Source organism: Leptonychotes weddellii, chromosome 14 (genome assembly GCF_054177405.1).
Source record: "Leptonychotes weddellii isolate Sample4059 chromosome 14, ASM5417740v2, whole genome shotgun sequence".
NCBI classification, from domain to species: domain Eukaryota; kingdom Metazoa; phylum Chordata; class Mammalia; order Carnivora; family Phocidae; genus Leptonychotes; species Leptonychotes weddellii.
The window spans coordinates 62,149,616-62,168,468 of NC_138382.1; the positions used below are offsets into that span (position 1 = coordinate 62,149,616).

The 18,853-nt window shown below is 49.8% G+C and overlaps 2 protein-coding genes across 6 annotated transcripts in view; one reads left to right on the top strand and one right to left on the bottom strand.

The window, feature by feature from the left end:
* BSPRY (B-box and SPRY domain containing) overlaps positions 1 to 13,671 on the top strand; it is an 18,019-nt gene extending 4,348 nt beyond the window's left edge. Inside the window, exons 3-6 of one of the 2 annotated variants that reach the window (XR_014140127.1) lie at positions 5,571 to 5,801; positions 6,901 to 6,926; positions 10,858 to 11,428; positions 12,470 to 12,555. Coding sequence is in view for 1 of the 2 variants with exons in the window: in XM_006735109.3 (XP_006735172.2) it covers positions 5,571 to 5,801; positions 6,901 to 6,926; positions 10,858 to 10,982; positions 12,470 to 12,996 (909 nt within the window). In the remaining variant the exon portion in view is untranslated. Of the gene's footprint in view, positions 1 to 5,570; positions 5,802 to 6,900; positions 6,927 to 10,857; positions 11,429 to 12,469 lie in introns of both variants that reach the window. The other variant, XM_006735109.3, reaches the window with a different exon arrangement.
* A 1,628-nt stretch (positions 13,672 to 15,299) lies between these two features.
* Positions 15,300 to 17,978, bottom strand: HDHD3 (haloacid dehalogenase like hydrolase domain containing 3). Of its 4 annotated transcripts, XM_081803412.1 has the most exons (3): positions 17,701 to 17,978; positions 16,275 to 16,339; positions 15,300 to 16,191 (listed from the first exon to the last, which is right to left on the bottom strand). In XM_081803412.1, the coding sequence occupies exon 3, from the start codon at positions 16,185 to 16,187 to the stop codon at positions 15,432 to 15,434; it is 756 nt and encodes a 251-aa protein (XP_081659538.1). In that variant the 5' UTR covers positions 16,188 to 16,191; positions 16,275 to 16,339; positions 17,701 to 17,978; the 3' UTR covers positions 15,300 to 15,431. The 4 variants fall into 4 exon arrangements, with proteins under 4 accessions (XP_081659538.1, XP_081659537.1, XP_030885869.1 ...); XM_081803411.1 differs by having other exon boundaries at positions 16,275 to 17,978; XM_031030009.2 differs by lacking the exon at positions 16,275 to 16,339 and having other exon boundaries at positions 17,701 to 17,977.
* Between the last annotated feature and the right edge of the window lie 875 nt (positions 17,979 to 18,853).

The window sequence follows — 18,853 nt, forward strand, 5'->3', positions numbered from 1 at the left end:
GAAGGTGAGGGAATGGACCAGATATCTGGGGGAAGAGTTCTAGAAAGAGGGAATGGCAAGTGCAAAAGCCCTAAGGTAGGAGCAGTGGATGAGATAGGAGTCAAACTGAGTGTTGTGTCCACATAAGAGGTTTCAAAGAGGTGGGATGTCAAATGTTGCAGAGGTTAAGTAAGGTGAGAAATGAGAGTGGGCCATTGGATTTAGTAACATGTTCATCACTGGAGATTGTGATGGGATGGGGAGTGTTTTGTAGAGTGGTGAGGTGGAAGCCTGATCAGAGTGGGTTTCAGAGAGAACAGAAGAGTAATTTGGGAGAGTTGGGTCAGCGAACCCTTGAGGACCTCTGCTGTAAGAAGGGAGCTGAGAAATGGGTTGATAGTGGAGGGGGATATGAGATCAAGAGGGTATTTTATTTTTAAGATGCAGAAATTACTCTCTGTATGCTGGTAGGCATTATCTGGTAGAGAGGGGAAAATTAATGGTGAGGGAGAAATGGGGGTAACCAGGTATAGCAAGGTGGGGTATAGGCTAACAAATGGAAAGTTAGCCATAGGTAAGAGCATGAGCTTTCATCCGCAGAAACAGGGAAGGCAGAGTATGGGGCGCAGGTGCAGGTGGATGCGTAGGTGATAGACAGAGCTTGTGTAATTCTCTTCTGATTGCTTCTGTTTTCCATTATTTATCACATTTGCTGTAGGTTCTTAATGATGCCGTTTGTCAGTTTATAGATCTGCTTTGTCCCCTATCAATCTGTTAACATGGTAATACATTAATAAGAGTTTCTAATGCTAGGGACACCTGGGTGGCTCAGTCGGTTAAGCATCTGCCTTCGGCTCGGGTCATGATTCCAGGGGCCTGGGATCGAGTCCCAGGTCAGGCTCCATGCTCAGCGGGGAGCCTGCTTCTCCCTCTCCCTCTCCCTCTGCCTGCCGCACCCCCTGCTTGTGTTCTCTATCTTTCTCTATGTCAAATAAATAAATAAAATCTAAAAAAAAAAAAAGTTTCTAATGCTAAACCATCCTGAATTCCTGGGGAAAACCAAGTAAGCTTGATCATATGTATTTTTTTTTTTTTACTTTAAATTTTGAGATAATTGTAGATTCACGTATAGTTGTAAGAAATAACCATAGAGCCATATCCCCTGTACCCTTCGTCCAGTTTCCCCCAATGATAACATGTTACCTAACTATATAGTACAGTATCATAGCCAGGACATTGACATCCATACAACCTACCTTATGCACATTTCACCAGTTTAACATGCGCTCATTTGTGTGTGTGTATTTAGTTCTGTGCGGTTTTATCACATGTGTAGATTTGTGTGACTTCTCCCACAACCAAGATACAGAGCAGTTCTATCATAAGGATCCCTCGTGCTACCCTTTTATCACCGAGACCCCCTCCTCTCCTTCTCCTTGTATCGTTATACAAAATTTCTGAGGTTGGATTGCTAATCTTAGTTTGGGGTTTTGTGTGTATGTGTTTAAGGATTTTTGTGTCTATACTCAGGAGTGAGATTAGCCTATGAATTTCATTTCTTGTATAGTCCTTATCAGATTTTGGTATTGAGGTTCTATAAATCTTATTAAATGAGTTGGGAACTCTCTGTTTTCACCGGAGGTATTTGTGTTAAGATTGGAATTATTGGGCGCCTGGGTGGCTCAGTTGGTTAAGCGACTGCCTTCGGCTCAGGTCATGATCCTGGAGTCCCGGGATCAAGTCCCACATCAGGCTCCCTGCTCGGCAGGGAGTCTGTTTCTCCCTCTGACCCTCCCCCCCTCATGCTCTCTCTCTCTCTCAAATAAATAAATAAAATCTTTAAAAAAAAAAAAAGATTGGAATTATTTGTGCCTTGAATATTTGGTGACACCCCCTGTAAAACTATCTGGGCTTGGTGTTATTTTTTGCAGGTGGATTTTAACTACTGATTCATTTCCCACCATGAGTAAAGGATTCATTCTTTTTCTTTGGTTTTAGTAAATTTTTTCTAGATAAATTATGTACTTTGTCTCTTTTTAAATGTAATGGCATAAAGTTCTTAAGTTAATTTTTTAGATATTTTATTTATTTATTTGAGAGTGAGAGTACAAGTCGGGGCGGGGAGAGGTAGAGGGAGAGGGAGAAGCATGCTCCCCACTGAGCAGGGAGCCCAACATGGGGCTCGATCCCAGGACCCTGAGATCATGACCCGAACCAAAGGCAGACGCTTAACCGACTGAGCCACCCAGGTGCCCCCCCAAGTTGTTCTTAATCTTGATTAAAGTTGCCACTGGTTTGTCTATTTTGTTAGTCTTTTCAAAGAACCAGCTTTTAGTATTTTGATCCTCTCTTTTGGATCTTTTTTTTTCAAAGTTTATTTATTTTTTTCTAGTGATCTCTATACCGTGGGGCTCGAACTCACAACACCGAGATCAAGAGTCACATGCTCTTCCGACTCAGCCAGCCAGGAGCCCCTCTTTTGTATCTTAAAAAAAAAACAACAACTCATTATTATTTCCTCTTATCTTTTTTTTTATGATTTTATTTATTTATTTGTCAGAGAGAGAGAGAGAAAGAGCACGAGCAGGGGGAGCAGCAGGCTCCCCACTGAGCTAGGAGCCTGATGCTGGACCTGAGCCGAAGGCAGACACTTAACTGACTGAGCCACCCGGGCGTCCCTTCCTCTTTTTTTTTTTTTTTTAAGAAGCCAGGCATGGGAGTGCATATTGTATGATTCCTTTTTTTTTTTTTTTAAGATTTTATTTATTTATTTGAGAGAGAGAGAGAGCACAAGCAGGCAGAGGGGCAGAGGGAGAGGGAGAAGCAGACTCCCCGCCGAGCAGGGAGCCTGATGCGGGGCTAGATCCCAGGACTCTGGGATCATGACCTGAGCCGAAGGCAGACGCTTAACCGACACACCCAGGTGCCCCAGGTGTCCCTTCCTCTTATCTTTATAAATTTTTTCCTTCTAATTTTTTTTAGGGGGTAGATATACACCATTGTTATTTAATTCCCTCAGCTGAACACAGTCTCTTAATTTTAGTCTGTCTTCTTTCTCAAGGTCAGCATTTAAGCCCTATATTTCCTTCTACATATTGCTCTCACAATTTCTGATGCAATATTTTCATTCAGTTATAAGTATTTTTAAATGTCCACTATGATTTATTTTACTATGTGTTGTTAGAAATAGATTTTTAAATCTCCACATCTCCAGATGTGTGGTTTTACTTTTAAAAATTATCATTGTTATTTTTTCCACTAATTTCTCACTTAACTTCATTGTAGTCTGCATATCAGTTGTTTGAAATTTGTTGAGACTTGCTCTATGCCCTAAAACATGGTCACTTTAGGTAAATGTTTCACATTCAAATCTTCTCTATACTTACTAATTTTTTATCTGCCATATTTACTGATTGCTGGCAAGGAGCATTTATAGTTTCATATCATGCTGTGGATTTGTCTATTTTTCCATATAATTCTGTCTTTACTGGGCTCTTAAGTTTAAAGGAGTGTAAAATTCTAAAATAAATCACAAGCTGCATTCAGGGCAATAGAGTCTCCGCTCTTGATTACACCAGTTTTCAATTTCCTTTCTACATACGCTTGGACTCCAGGGGATTTCCTTTACTTAGCTGCCAGAGCAGCTTGACTTTTAAAAGGATGCTTTGGGCTATTTTTCCAGCATTTCTGTGCTTTGTTTTAGGACAGTGTTTAGTTTATTCTGGCATATCTTTGGAAAGGGAAATTTTTTTTCTCTGCTACACTTTTCTGGGAATGAATCGAGAAATGTGTTGAAATTGATTACAGTCTTCCAGTGAGAGAGTGTCTGCTGCATCTTGGGCCAGGGTCTGTTCTTGGTCCTGATCACATAGTACAAACATGGCTACGGACACCCACCCCTGTGGGCAAGGCAGCAAGGTGGGATAGAGAGAACAATAGCTAATGGTGTTGAACACTTATGTGCTGGGCTTCGTTCTGTGTACTTTGTATGTATTAACTCATTTAATCTTCCACAATAACCTTATGCTGTAGGTACTATTATTATCCTCATTTAGCAGATTAGAAAACTGAGGCATAGGGAAGATCAGTAATGTGCTCAACATCCCACAGAGAGTAAGTGGATCAGCTAAGGTTTAAATCTAGGCACTGTCTGTCTCTAAAGCCTAACTTCCTGGGACGCCTGGGTGGCTCAGTCGGTTAAGCATCTGCCTTCGGCTCAGGTCATGATCTTAGGGTCCCGGGATCGAGCCTGACGTCAGGCTCCCTGCTCAGTGGGGAGCCTGCTTGTCCCTCTCCCTCTGCCCCTCCCCCTGCTTGTGCTCTGTCTCTCTCTGACAAATAAATAAATAAAATCTTTAAAATAAAATAAAGCCTAACTTCCTAACTAGTGTGTTATGTTGGCTCAGGGAACACTGAAGTTGGAGTCAGAACTAACTCCTGGGTTCACTTAGGCCATTCACTCTCTTCCTCTCCCCTGGGCAAATTGTGGGTCTCAGTTTCTTCTTCTTCTTCTCCGAATCCGTAAACTGATAATGGAGGGTTATGTCTTCTGTAGAGGACATCACTGGGAGCTAGAGACCCCACAGTCCAGGCTTTCGGGTGGCAGTGGTCAGGGTAGGCTTCTCAGATGAAATAACTTCAAAGCTGGTGCCTGAAAGGTAAAGAGGAATGGCTACGTTTCTTCTGTAAAGCAGGGGTCATTACCTGTACAGAGCAGGTTTGCACAGGCAGGGCACAGAGAAAGCTGCTGGCTATCCCTGACGTTCTGGCATGAAGGAGACTGTTCTACTCTCCCTTGTCTGGCAGGAGTGCAGGTGTTTCATGCAGCCTTTTGGGAGGACTGATTGTCCGATGGCACTGGGGGAAAGGGAATCGTGTTAGACTGAGAGTCAAAAGAACTGGGTTCTAGTCCCAGCTCTGTCCCTGACTTGGCCTGTGAGCGCTACCAAGAGATTTTTGACTTAGTCGGAAGAAACTTTCTTCCTCAGTCATTCAGGAACTATTTGAGTACCTACTGTGTGCTAGACCCTGTGCTAATTACTAGGAGACACACATTAGCTTCACTGGAGTGGATGGCATGCCCCCTGGCATGAATAAGAATTCCACCGTGGAAGCCATTGGAATGGACAGATTTAGGAAGGAATGAGATTTTTTTCACTCAAACCTAGTCAGAATATCAACTGGACTACTGTTGGCACGGATCCTGTTGATGGGGATGACTTTGTAGGCTCTTTCGCTCTACAATTCTGTAATTCTCTGACCCTGGTCCCTTGACCTTGGTATTCTCAACTATGAAATAATTGATTCTAGTTATCTCTAGACCATGCCCACTAACCTTAACCCAGCTCTTCCATTCTGTTATCCCGGCTCTATGAGATATGACCTGGATGTCTGAATCTTATATTTCTTTACCCTAAACCATATTTGGGAACTCTTAAGGCTGGGATGGCTTAAGCACCTGTTTCTTCCATTACTGTGCCTGTGGCAGACATGGCTAATCAACCCCAGCACTCCTTCCCACTGAGCCCAAATCCTCTTAATATTGACTGGGGCTTTGCTAGGACCCGATTCTCTGTGTTACCCCTCATCAGAGCACGGCCAGCGCGGCGCGGGAACTGGTCATCCAGAGGCTAGGTGTGGTGAGGAGTCTGTGTGAGAGCGAGGAGCAGCGTTTGCTGGAACAGGTGCATGGTGAAGAGGAGCGGGCCCACCAGAGCATCCTGACACAGCGAGTCCACTGGACTGAGGCGCTGCAGAAGCTCGACGCCATCCGGACCAACCTGGTGGGCATGCTCACCCATCTGGATGATCTCCAGCTGATTGTAAGTCAGGCAGGGGTGAGGACACAACCAGTGGACCAGACACCCCCCAAGTCTAAAACATCGAGAATGTTTATTGGTAAGAGTTGGGTGGATAAGGATAATTTGGAGCAGGGATGAGGCAAGGGAATAAAACTAAATGGATTTTTTTTTTGCACCTGCTAACTGTTCTTTCAGTAGTGAGCAGATATCTACTGAGTGTCTACCACGTGCTCTTGTGCCACGGGGTGGAGATACAGGACACAGCTGTTAGTGCCTTGTGGCCTTACGGAGCCGAATCCGTAAACTGATAATGGAGGGTTATGTCTTCTGTAGAGGACATCACTGGGAGCTAGAGACCCCACAGTCCAGGCTTTCGGGTGGCAGTGGTCAGGGTAGGCTTCCCAGATGAAATAACTTCAAAGCTGGTGCCTGAAAGGTAAAGAGGAACAGCTACGTTAAAGGAAGTGGAGAGCTAGAGAGAGGGTTCGGAAGTGTGCAGAGGGAGGGAATGGCCCCGGGCGGTCCTTAATCTCACCACCCAGAAACTACCGTAATATTTTGGTACATATCCCTGCAAAGTACTTTCTATAGAGATGCAGATACTTGCAGTTTTAACGGGACAATCTGACATCTGAGTAAATATGCCAAGCAGAGAAATCTGAATGTGGAACAACCGAGCTGTTCTGCAGTTCAAGTAGGGCAATTTCCATCGCTGCCCTAGATTGTGCATTGACTGAGTCACTCAGCTTCCACGGACAGAGCACATTCTGTCCCAAACGCTGGGACGGTCACAAGGGAAGATTCAGAAAGAGTCCCAGCCGTCCAGGAGCTGGCAGTCTTGGTGGGGGGTGAGGTGTTAGTAAATACGTCGTCCTGCAGTGTGGTTTGGCGAAACGCAGGATGGCACCAGGCACGGGCGACTGAGTCATTTTGAGTGCGCGGTGTGGAGGTGTGCGAAGAAGAACCCAGATGGCTTTGTTTTGGGTCTTAATGCAGGAACAGAATGCTTTATGCTAGAGTCTGTCCGTGTGGCACCCTCCATACCAGTTGAATATATTCAAATCTGGACTACCTGCTGAATTCCTGGTACCAAGCCTGACTCTGTTTTCTTTTCTCACAGCAGAAGGAGCAGGAGATTTTTGAAAGGTGAGTATAGGCCGTCATTTGCCTGGGCAAATGGAGACCATTGCCTGTAGGCCTGTAACTAGTCCGCATTCAGGTCCTACTGCTCCAGGGCGAAAGCCCAACGCATGCTGTGCCACCGAGTGCCTGCCCTGGGGCCATGCTCCCTGGATGGGGGTCTTCCTGCCTCTGACTTGGAGAACTGCTTTAGATCCCCTTGCAAGGGTAGTGAAAGAAACACTTAGCAATCAGAGGCTTGCCAAGGGCTTTCTGAAATGTTATCCTGCTACAAAGTAACCAGTCCCGCTATTGGAGTATTTTACACCCCCATCTACAGATGAAAATACTGAGGCTCAGAGAGGGGCAGGGACTTGCCTATGCCCCACAGCTGGGGCGTGAACCCACACCCAACACCTGTCCCATCACCGTCTTCTCTGCCTCAGTCCCCCTTTCTCTGATGAAGGGATCTTTGAAACCTAAGTCTGTGTTAACCACCACTCAAAATTTGCACTTTAATGAAGCAATAATAAAAGCCCTTCACCAGGCTCTCCCTGGGTTCTGAAAGACTGAGAGCCAAGAGCCTGAGGAAGTGGCCAAGAGGATCTAATTTGCCAGGCAAGGAAATTAAATTCTTACATCTTCTGTGAGAGATTTCAGAGCTGTATCTGGGGGAGCACAGCCCATTCTTCTTAACTATTTTTATATTTAAATTTCAACAGTAATACGTGTGCATGAGAGAAAGAGAAAAGAATGCCATCAATATAAAACCACTGAAAATTTAAAATGTCTCGGGGTGCCTGGCTGGCTCATTCAGTAGAGCATGTGACTCTTGATCTCAGGATTGTGAGTTCAAGCCCCACATTGGGCATAGAGACTACTTAAAAAACTTTTGTGTGTGTGTGTCTCCATCACCCCTTCCCAATCCTATTCCCTGGAGGTGATCAGCTTTAACAGTCAGATATGTATCTTGTGAACTTTCCTATGTAAATAGAGCCCTCGAGAGTATGTCTGGGCTTGTTTACCTCTAAAAATATATATTTTTAACACAGTTGGGATTGTTTTAATACTTGCTGTTCTGTAACTTATTAGGCTCTCTTGGATCTCTCCATGTCAGTACGTATAGATTTACCTCACTCTTCGGCAAGTCTGTGAAGGCATCCCTCAGTACGGATGCCCCCAGCTTTATTTTACGGTCTCCTTTAAACGCTTGGCTTATTCCTGCTTTTTCCCTCTTTTAATATTTCCACACTTCTGCTAGTCTTCTCTTGCTCCTTTACCTTCTTCATCTTCCTCTAAAACCATCCTGTCTTCAATTTCAAGCTGCTCTAATTTTTGAAAAAAAAATTGATCTTTAAATTTTTTTTTTGTTTTGAAATATTTCAAATGTGGAGAAAAGTTGCAAAAACAGTATAAAGAGCTTCAGCTAGAAATCCTAATTGTTAGTATTTTGCCACATCTGCTCTCTTTCTTGGTCGGTTTGTCTCTTCCTTCCTACCTATTTAACAAGTGAATATATGGCACTTACTTTTTCTGACCTATTTGAGAGTAAGTTGCAGAAAGCGAGACCTTTTACGTCTAAATACTTCAGCATCTTTCTCTCAAGAACAAAGACAATCTCTTACATAACTACAGTGTCACTATAAGCTCAGGAAATTTAATGTTGATGTAACACTATTATCTAATATACAGTCCATATTCAAATGTTGCCAGTTGTGCCCACAAAGTTCTTTTTTTTAATTAAAGATTTTATTTATTTATTTATTTATTTATTTATTTATTTATTTATTTATTTATTTGAGAGAGAGAGCGCACATGAGAGGGGGTAGGGTCAGAGGGAGAAGCAGACTCCCCGCCGAGCAGGGAGCCCGATGTGGGACTCGATCCTGGGACTCCAGGATCATGACCTGAGCCAAAGGCAGTCGCTTAAGCAACTGAGCCACCCAGGCGCCCGCCCACAAAGTTCTTAACGGTGTTTGGTGTGTTTTTTGTTTCCTTTTTTTTTTTTTTTTAAAGACTTTATTCATGTATTTGAGAGATAATGAGAGAGAGAGCATGAGGGGGTAAGGGTCAGAGGAAGAAGCAGACTCCCTGCTGAGCAGGGAGGGAGCCCGCTAGAATTCCTGATTTAATCTGGAATTTATTCCTTAGGCTTTTAAAACAACAATAACAAAAAAATACTTTAAAAGAGAGAGAGAGAGATTTATTTACTTGTCAGAGAGAGAAAGCGAGAGTGAACAGCACAAGCAGGGCGAGCAGCGGGGCTCGATCCTAGGACCCTGGGATCATGACCTGAGCTGAAGGCAGACGCTTAACGCAGTACCTTAACCGACTGAGCCACCCCGGCGTCCCCATGAGTTTTCCCTTCTGAATCATGAGGTGCTGGACCAGCTAGTTGTCTAGATTCTAGTGTCTATGACTGTCCTCAGATTTGCCTTGGGTTGGCTCAGCACGGCCGACATGGGTTCGTTCCTCTTTCCTCCCCGTCTGATGGTTGGGGCCCCCCCAGCCCCAGCTTCAGTGCTTTGGGAAGATGGCAACAGCCCCTCTCTTGTCCTGACCACAAAGAGCCTTTGTTACCAGAGCCTGCTCTTAGCTTTTCTAGGGCTTTGGTCACCTTGCTCTTCCCAAGCCAGGACACTCAGTGACAAGTCTTGCAAAGAGCTTGCACCCATGAGCTGTGCCCCACTGTCCCTCCCTGCTCCTTCATTATGGGCAGAGCCAGAGAATTGGAGAAGAGAGTGTGCTCTCAGAACTGCTGCCTGATCTCAAAGCCATCTTCAGGGTCAGAGGCGGTGGGAAAGCTCTTTCTCAGAACCCAGTTCAGAGGTCTGCACAGGTCTCTGGCGAACCCTTCCTTTGCCCTACACCCCGTTGATCATTTTCACTTTAGATCAAGGGGAAAATTATGTTGAACAGTGCCTGGACTCCAGACTGGGTTTGTTCTATTTTTGCATGGAGGCAGGACTTGAACCCAGCTCTCCTTTTTAGCTGAGTGCTTTCTCTGAATCTCTGTTCTTTCCTGTCAAATGGGATAACAGCTATCTACCAGGTTATAGCAAAGATTACATGAGATTCTATAAAGGAAACTGGATACTTAATAAATGGTAATTCTCCCCTCCTAGGCATCTTACGTTCCCATGTTCCCTCCAGCCAAACCCAGTGCCCCTGTGAGCTGAGGAGAGGTAGCTACTAGGAGCAAAGCGCTAGAACTAATTTATGGTTGGGGTGATAACTGATAGTCCCTTCTTGTGGGATCCCTCAAGGGTATTTGCATTTTTTTTTTTTAAGATTTATTTATTTATTTATTTGAGAGAGAATGAGATAGAGAGCATGAGAGGGGGGAGGGTCAGAGGGAGAAGCAGATTCCCTGCTGAGCAGGGAGCCCGATATGGGACTTGATCCTGGGACTCCAGGATCATGACCTGAGCCGAAGGCAGTCGCTTAACCAACTGAGCCACCCAGGTGCCCCAAGGGTATTTGCATTTTAAGAGCAGAGGAATGGCTGTACCTTCTTACTGAACCAATAGGTTTTGCTGCAGTAGGTTTTGGAAGGAGGCAAGATTTTCTCCACATAAGACGGGGGAGTGGAAAGACTGGTGCGTAAGAGGCTCAGGTGCCATCCCTGTTCTGCTGCTAACTTAGAGACGCAGCAGGTTGTTTCTCCTACAGAGTAGACCAACTCCAAGTTCCAATACCGGTACCAAGTATTTACCTCCCTGCAAATTGTCCGCCTTGCTGGAATTAAGACTCCTGGGGGACACAAGGGAAAGCCCTGCTTTCTGTTTGGCTCAAGCCTTTTTAGGGGGCTCCTGTTTGGGGCCTGGCTGCCAATCTTGGTGTCACCCTCATGGGAAGAAGATTTTACTTCTGTCCCTTTCCCATCACCCTATATTGATCCAGATCCATTTCCAGAACCTTCCTGAATTTGTCTTTTTTTTTTCCCCCCTTCCACAAGGACCGAGGAAGCAGAGGGCATTTTGGATCCCCAGGAGTCGGACAAGTTAAACTTTAATGAGAAGTGCATTCGGAGCCCACTACTTACCCAACTCTGGGTGACAGCGGTTCTCGGGTCCCTCTCAGGTTAGGAGCTGGTAGAGCCCAGCACCAGGGGGAACAACTGGGCGGCTGGCTGGATGGCTGGGGTGTGCTGCTGGGTCACGCTGGGGAACAGAACATCTGGCACGGTAGCTAAAGCAAACAGTGATGCTAGATGCAGGCTTGTCGGTGAAGCCAAGGTCTGGACAGGCCTGGGGCGGCCGGGTCAGGTCCTTCCCGTTTCCAGCCCAGCCTGCTCTGTTGGCTCTAAGAAGAATCTTGTTCCTATAAGTCACAGCTCTGTCCTGCCCGAGTGGGACAGCTTAGTATTATTTCTTGGAAACCGAGTTTCTCTTTAAGAAGATACAAGTGCTGGCCAGCTGGAGAGCATCTGGAGCGAGAATTGAGCTGCCTGGATTCGCCTCACTTACTTAACCACTAACTCAGGCCGACTGTGGCCTGGCCTCGTGCTGCGTGCTAAGGCCACGGAGGTAAACGCGACACGGTCTTCTCCCGCGGGAATTCCCACTTAGTGCGGGAGTTCCCCAAGCAGAATCTCCCAAGCTAGGTGGAAGCTTCTGTGCTCCTGGTTGTGGTGTTTGCATGAATCACAAAGAGGTTAGGGTAATAGATTGAATTGTTCCTCAGTTTTGTTTTTTGTTTTATTTTTTAATATCTTAGCATTTTTTTTTTAAGATCTTATTTATTTATTTGCCAGAGAGAGAGAGGGAGAACACAAGCAGGGGGAGTGGCAGGCAGAGGGAGAAGCAGGCTCCCCGCTAAGCAAGGAGCCCGATGTGGGACTCCATCCCAGGACCATGAGATCATGACCTGAGCCGAAGGCAGACGCTCAACCATCTGAGCCACCCAGGCGCCCCGAATTGTTCCTCAGTTTTAACCCTCCTCCTTGGATGTTAGCCTTACATGTTTGGCGCAAGCTCCAGCTTGTCTGCTCTGCACACTCGTATCAGAGTGGGCCGGATTGCCGGCAGTCCCATTCAGTGAGTTGTTGGAAAGTACGGGAAGTACGGATCTGATGCTTCCTAGCTCCCGGGGCCTTGCCCCTAGGACAGATCTGATCTGGAGGCCGCAGACAGGCCTCAACTGGAATGCGCTGTGATCGGTGCAGGGTGCTAGATGTGGGAGCAAAATGCTGGGTCTTCATTTTGCCCTGCCACCAACTAGGTGTGTGACTTTGGGCAACTTGCTTCTCCTCCCTGGGCCTTCTTTCTAGTTTACAGATGAGGGTCCTAGACTAATAATAACTATTGTTGTCATGGCCACAACTTATTGAGCACCTAATTAATGCTAGGGACTTTAGATGTATCATCCCATTTGGTCCTCACGTCCACCCTGTGATAAGTCCGACTGATCCCCATTTTACCGATGAGGATGCTGGGGGCTCAGAGGGAGGAAAGGGCTTGTGTGAGGTAACGTTACTGGTGGGTGGTGCAGCAGCCCTTTGCTGCCTGACAGGACCGGGTTAGGGCTGACGGTGGGCCTTGGGCAACTCTCAGAATTCGTCCTGGCAGGCACGGAGGACGTGCGTATCGACGAGAGGACCGTCAGCCCCTTCCTGCAACTGTCAGATGATCGAAGGACCCTGACCTTCAATGCCAAGAAGTCCAAGGCCTGTGCAGATGCCCCCGAGCGCTTTGACCACTGGCCCAATGCCCTCGCGGCCACCCCCTTCCAGGCTGGGCTGCACACCTGGATGGTGAACGTCCAGAACAGTTGTGCCTATAAGGTGGGCGTGGCCCTGGGCCAGCTGCCCCGCAAGGGCTCCGGCAGTGACTCTCGTCTGGGCCACAACACCTTCTCCTGGGTCTTCTCCCGCTACGACCAGGAGTTCCGTTTCTCCCACGACGGGCAGCACGAGCCCCTGGGGCTGCTGCGCTGCCCCACCCAGCTGGGCGTGCTTCTAGACTTGCAGGCGCAGGAACTGCTCTTCTACGAGCCGGCCTCGGGCACGGTGCTCCACGCCCACCACGTGCCCTTTTCGGGGCCCCTCTTCCCGGTCTTTGCGGTGGCCGACCAGACCATTTCCATCATCCGCTGATCCGCGACCACCGGGAGCCCTGGTCTGCTCCCCACCACGCGTCCAGGCCATGTTCCTACCCAGTGTCTCCCCCCCAGCCCCGATGTTGCCTCTGCCCGATGGGCAGCTTTAGGAGGGTGGGGGATCCATTTCAGGTCTGGGTTCAGCCGTGACATGCTGGGTATCTGTGGGGAGCCTGCTACCCGCGGGGCCTTAGTCTCCCAAATCCACCAGGCATCTGGCCCTCCGAGGGTGTCTTGTTCACCACATCGTGTCTGGCACCCAGCATGGTGCCTGGTGCCCGGTTGTGCAAGAAATACTTGGCGAGCGAACGGGTGGATGGAAAGGTGCCTGGGTGTGTGTGGTAGACTCTTCTGGAGAAGCACTGCCTTCCAGCCCTGTCCCTGGCTTTGATTCAGAACTCCTGCAAGGCTGTTCTTGGCCAGAAGACTCTGGCCTGGGGGGGGCTGTGTCCCCCCACCAGGTCCAGCCTGGCGGCTCAGGAGACTGAGGGGATCCTGTCCGGAGGTAACCTGACTGCAACACCCCCAAAACTGCCCCCTCCCCGCAGCTCGTGGCCCCCCCGACATAATGTGGAGACCCGGAGTGAGGGCTTCAAGCCCCAGAGAGCTGAGGGAGTACGAGGGCCAGACGTAGGGAACACGTCTGTTATTAAAGGTTTTAAAAGACTGAAAAGTTTCTTCCATGTTCTTTGTGGGAAATTGGGCACATCCCCCAAGTGCCAGCTCACATCTAAAGAGGTACGCCTGCTAGGAAAGAGATCTTCCTCACCCTCATGCGCACGCCCGGCTCAGCGCACACAGCCACTCGAGCCCCGAGACGGCTCTGGGCCCTGCATTGCTGGAACCCCGGGCCGAGTCCCTTCCTGTTCTCTGAGGTCACATTAGAACAGTGGTCCTCACATTCCTGTTTTATTTAGGAACACAGTTCAGAGGCAATCTTACCTACAACTTCAGGCCCCTGGGCTCAAAGATGGGGGCCAGAGCCCTCCCCACTCTTAAGTTTGCTCAATAATTTACTCCAAACACTGGGTAGATCAGATCCAGTCCACAGACCGAATGGCAACTTTTTTGGTTCAGGTACTTCCGAGGCCCTTGCAGCTCTGAGAGAACAGCTCAACCCACGTCCTCACTGCCTGATACTTGGGAATTAATGTCACCTGGGCTTCGTACCAACCTGGAAGTTTGGCCAAGTCTGAGAAGAGCCTCCCTCCCCTCACGTGGGCACAATCTCTGCCCAGAATCCTGGGTCAGAGCCCACCTTTTCTACCCAGCACCCGAAGGCACCCCCCACACCATGCCCCCAAATTGCCAATCTAACTCCCCATGGCAGCCCTCGGTCCGTAGTTCATGGACCACCTGCCAGGAAGGCATCTTACTCCTCTGCCCACCTAAATGTCACCGCAGTTCGGGGCCACTCGGGAGCCCTCCCCAGCAGCTGGCACCAGAACCTAACACCGTGTGTGTGCCTGGCAGTAGGCAAGGAATACAAGCGTCTGGTAAGTACCAAGCAGGTGTGAGAGAAGAGGAGTGAGAAGAGGGGAGAGGCAGGAAGGGACATGGAATTTTTAAAACCCAGCCTACTTCCTTCAGTCTCTAGTCATTCCCCGCATGTGTCCTACACTCCTGCCACCTCAAGCTCCTGTCCCCGTTCCCTGTGCTCTCCTACCTCCATGCTAACACCTGTGACTCGGGTGCTCTTCAAAACCGGCCTCCTGTGGAACAGCCTCCCTGTTCTCCCACGATCACCACTGCACCGTCTCGAGGGCCACAGCTCTCCTTGCAACGTCAGGCAGGCTACTTAACTTCTGAACGTTTCTCATTTGTAAAGTGCACGTCCCGCTACCTCTGCCCATTAGGTAGCTTTGAGGGTTCTATCTGCATGTAAAGGACTAACACATGGCAAGCATGAAAGAAGTTTCTTCTCATGATGTAATTCGGGTGCTCCTTCTCTGAGATCCTATTTACACTATATAGTCCTAGAGGACATGTCCCTACAGCACAGCTTAGCACCCCAGTTTTCCAAACTAAGCTCCTCCGATCTCCTGCTTCCCACGGGGAGTCATAGAGGCTTCAGGGCCCGACTGTGGGGCTCTAGAACCTGTTTCAACCCTAGAAGTTTCTTGCTTTTGCTGTTTTGCACATTGGGGTTCCAGTAAGATCTCCCATAACAATAGGGCCCTGCTGCTAAAACAAATTTTTGAATGTGCCTGGTTCTGAAGCTAGTTGGGCCCTTAGTGAATCTTGTAGGTGGGGGTGGGGAAAGACACAGGTGTGACAAATAAACCACCTGAGAGGCGTGGAGACGGGCTCAAAGCCCTGCATTCACCACTTTATAGTCAGAATGCATTTGGACGCCGCAGGGAGAGAGCCAAAGGCCTGATCTCAGAAAGGGAGGAGCTTTCTAGTTCGCTGGAGCCACTTCCCTCGTCAGACTCAAAGTTCCAGAGGTGAGCCCTCCAGGCGGTCAAGGGCAGGCAGGAGATGGGACAGTGAGGGGAGGAGACATTCTTGGGGTACAGAACCCTTGACTGCAGGGTCTAAGGGCTCTGGGCCAACCACCAGGAAGCTGTGCATCCCTACAGCCTGGGCCCCCTTGTAATCACAGTGGTAACTGTCCCCAATGTGGGCTGCTCCTGCCGGGTCCACTCGAGCAAGCCGCAAGGCCTCGCGGAAAATCCGGGGGTCAGGCTTGGGCCAGCCGGCAGCCTCAGAGGTCAGCACAAAGTCAAAGTGTTCCCGCAGGCCCAGCCCCCTCAGGATGTCCTCCAGCCGCCGGTCAAAGTTGGAGACCACTGCCAGCCTCACACCTCGTTCTCGGCACCGTCTCAGGGTGGCCTCGGCCCCCTCCAACAGCTGCCAGGTGCACGGCTTACAGAAGTCCTCGTACAGCCGCTCAGCGATGGGGGCCACAGCCTGCGCGTCTCCAACACCCGCGAGCTGGAAGGTGTGCAAGACCACATCCAGCCACCACCGGCGGGAGGTGAGGCCTTGGCTCAGGCCGTAGTTGGGCAAGCTGTGGCTCTGAGTCCTGTAGGCCTGCCTGAAGGCGTGTCCCAGAGCGGCGGCCTCCACCTCCAGCCCGTGGGCCCGGGCCTTGGTGGCGTATTCCTCTCCCACAGGATGGCGGAGCCTGAGCAGTGTGTCCTTCACGTCCCACGTCAGCAGTCGTATCTGCAGCCGATGCGCCATGGGCCTGTCGGAGGGGGGCAAGTGCACCCTAAGTCCGCCAGGGGTTAAAGAGAAACTGAGCCGGACAAGACCCCCCCCGCCCACAACCTAAAGGTCTTCTCTCCCCGGGCCTTGTGGGCCAGAGTTGTGGCACGTCCTCACAGCAGAAGATCCTGGAATGAGACGGCAGTGAGGTAGAAGTTCAGACCTTGGGGTCAGAGGCAGACTGGGTTCAAATTCTGGCACTTCCCACTTACTGTGTGACCCTAGGAGTGTCACTCTCTGAATCTCTGTCTCCTGACTGAAGAGGAGCACGATGTGCCAACCTCACGAGACTGTTGCATGAAATGAGATCATCCGTTCATTCCACAAATTTCTGGGCACCTACTATGTGCTAGATGCTAGGGAACAGGATAGATTTCCAGCCCTCCTGGCATTTACAGGCTTTAAAGAATACGAGACACAGATATTAGACAAAGAACTATACAAACACTGAAGTATAACAAAGTCAGCATGTGCCATTAGGATATAAACCCAGGGATCCCATCTGTGTTGAACTTCCTAAGTAAGTCAAGTTTCGGGGGAGATCTGAAGAATGACTATGCAGGAAATGGAGGTGGTTAAGTGTTCCTGGCACTGGAAACACCAAGTGCAAAGGCCCCGAGGTAGGTCAACGGCAAGTCTGCTGCTTTGGGTAGACAGGGCCCACTGTGGCAGGGCCTTGTAGGTCAAGGTAAGGACACAATTATGATTGCTATTACTATTGTTAACAATACCAAAGACACAGGGTCCTTGCAGACCATGTGACAGACCCCTTGTTTATCAGGGAAGACTGAGCCAGAGAGGGGCAGATACTAGCCTAAGGTACACAGCCAGCACCAGAACCCAAACTTCCAGACTCTGGCCAGTGCTCCCTTCTACTGCATCATGCTTAGACAAATTTGGATTTTAAAACAATCTGATTTGGGTGAATCGGCACAGCGCAGGGCCAAAGGCAGACAGAGCCAGGTCCTGTCTCTAAGCCTCCGATGCGTCTTTACTGGCGGTAACAAGGTCTGCCTAGGTGGGGAGCCAGTAAAAGGATTACTGACTCCATGCCCAAGAAGCAAGTCCTCAGCCTGCTGTCGGGAGGCTGGGTGCAGCTTCTTGCCCCACACAGTCGATTCCAGACAATCCCAGGTGGTCTGGGGGAAACCTGAGGGTCCAGAGTTTCTGAGTACAGCCAAGTTGCTGCTGAGGAAGGGCAGTGGCTGGCGAAGCCGGGGGCAAGCCGTAGGGGAAGTCTGACAAGGAAATGAATTTAAGTCAATCTGGAAATTAGGGAGAGCCATCCAAAAACCCTCCCACTTTACTGGTGGGTACATGGAGGCCCAGTGAGGGGCGGGAACTCGCGCAAAGCCACGCCGGGAGTCACGGGTCCGGCTAAAACTAGAACAAAGAGCTCTGGCTCCCGACCCACAGCGTCTTCCATTTCTGGAAGCCGGGGCTGAGGCCTCTGGGCTGCAAGCCTGAATTTCTCGGCCTTCCTCCTCACCTGCAGGGCTCGATGGGGACAAAGTCCAGGTAGCCCGCTGTTAGAGCGAGATCTCCACGGCTGCCATTTGCAGCGTGACCTTGGGCGTGACGTGGCTGCGGCCGGCCTCCTGGGGGCCCCTTCCCAGCTCCGGCGCGCTCCGACCGCTCTGGGCGGACCCCCGGTCCCCAGCCTCCCAGGATCCAGACACAGCGGACCCGGACGGAAGCCAGTCCTTAGGAAGCCCGGCAGCCAGCCACCTCCGGAGAGCTGCACAGGCGCTCTGCGGCCCCCACGGAGCCGGGGACCCACCTCCTCACGCCCCACCCCCTGGCCCCGCCCCTGGCCCTCCGCCCGCCCCTCTCCTCCTCCCGCGGTTCCCCCCACCTCTCCCCTGCCACAGTCCTCTCCGCTCCCTCCCGTCGCACCCTCACCTGCCTCCTCGCACCCTCACCTGCCTCCCCGCCCCCGGCGCCCTCGGTCACCCGGCTGCCCCTTCCTTTCCGTCTCCCTCTCATTACCCGTCCCGCCCCCTCCGCCCCGCTCCCCGCATCTCTGGGTCACCTTGCACACTCTCCTCCCTTTCTGCCTGCCCGCCCTCGCCGACTTCTCCCCCTTTGGGCGCTTTCTCTCTCCTCCACTTCTCGCAGACCCCTCCACCTTCCTCGGATCTAGACACTCCCGGGAGGTCCCCAGGCTGACTTGGGAAGAGGGGGATCTGGGTCCCGGCCTGGCTTGCTGAGTGCTGTGTGGACTTGGGCCAGGCGCTGCCCCTCTCTGGTTTGAGTCTCCAGTCGGTACTAGGAAGGAATTGCTTTCATTTGGAAACTTGTCTGACCCAAGACATTCTGCTGAGAGTAGAGTCCTCTGCAGTAACCTAGCTGGGTTTTTTTTTTTTTTCTTTTGATGTAAAAATAATCATCTTCAAAAATGTTTTAAAATACAAAGTGTACAAAGTAAAAAGCGAAAGCCAATCTCACTCACTTCTCATTGATCATCGGTCTGCTCTGTGCCTGACGGTGCGAAAAAAGACAGGATTCCTGCCTTCACGGAACCCGGGTGGGGCAGACACAGACCAAGTAAATACACAAGCTTTCAGGTAGTGATGAGTGTTATAAAGGCAATAAAATCAGAACGGCGCCATGAGCAGTGCCAGGGCCTCTCTGGATGAAGT

Coding starts and splice junctions, on each gene's coding strand:
- HDHD3 (XM_081803412.1), bottom strand. CDS start 16,187: ATGGCGCATCGGCTGCAGATACGACTGCTGACGTGGGACGTGAAGGAC.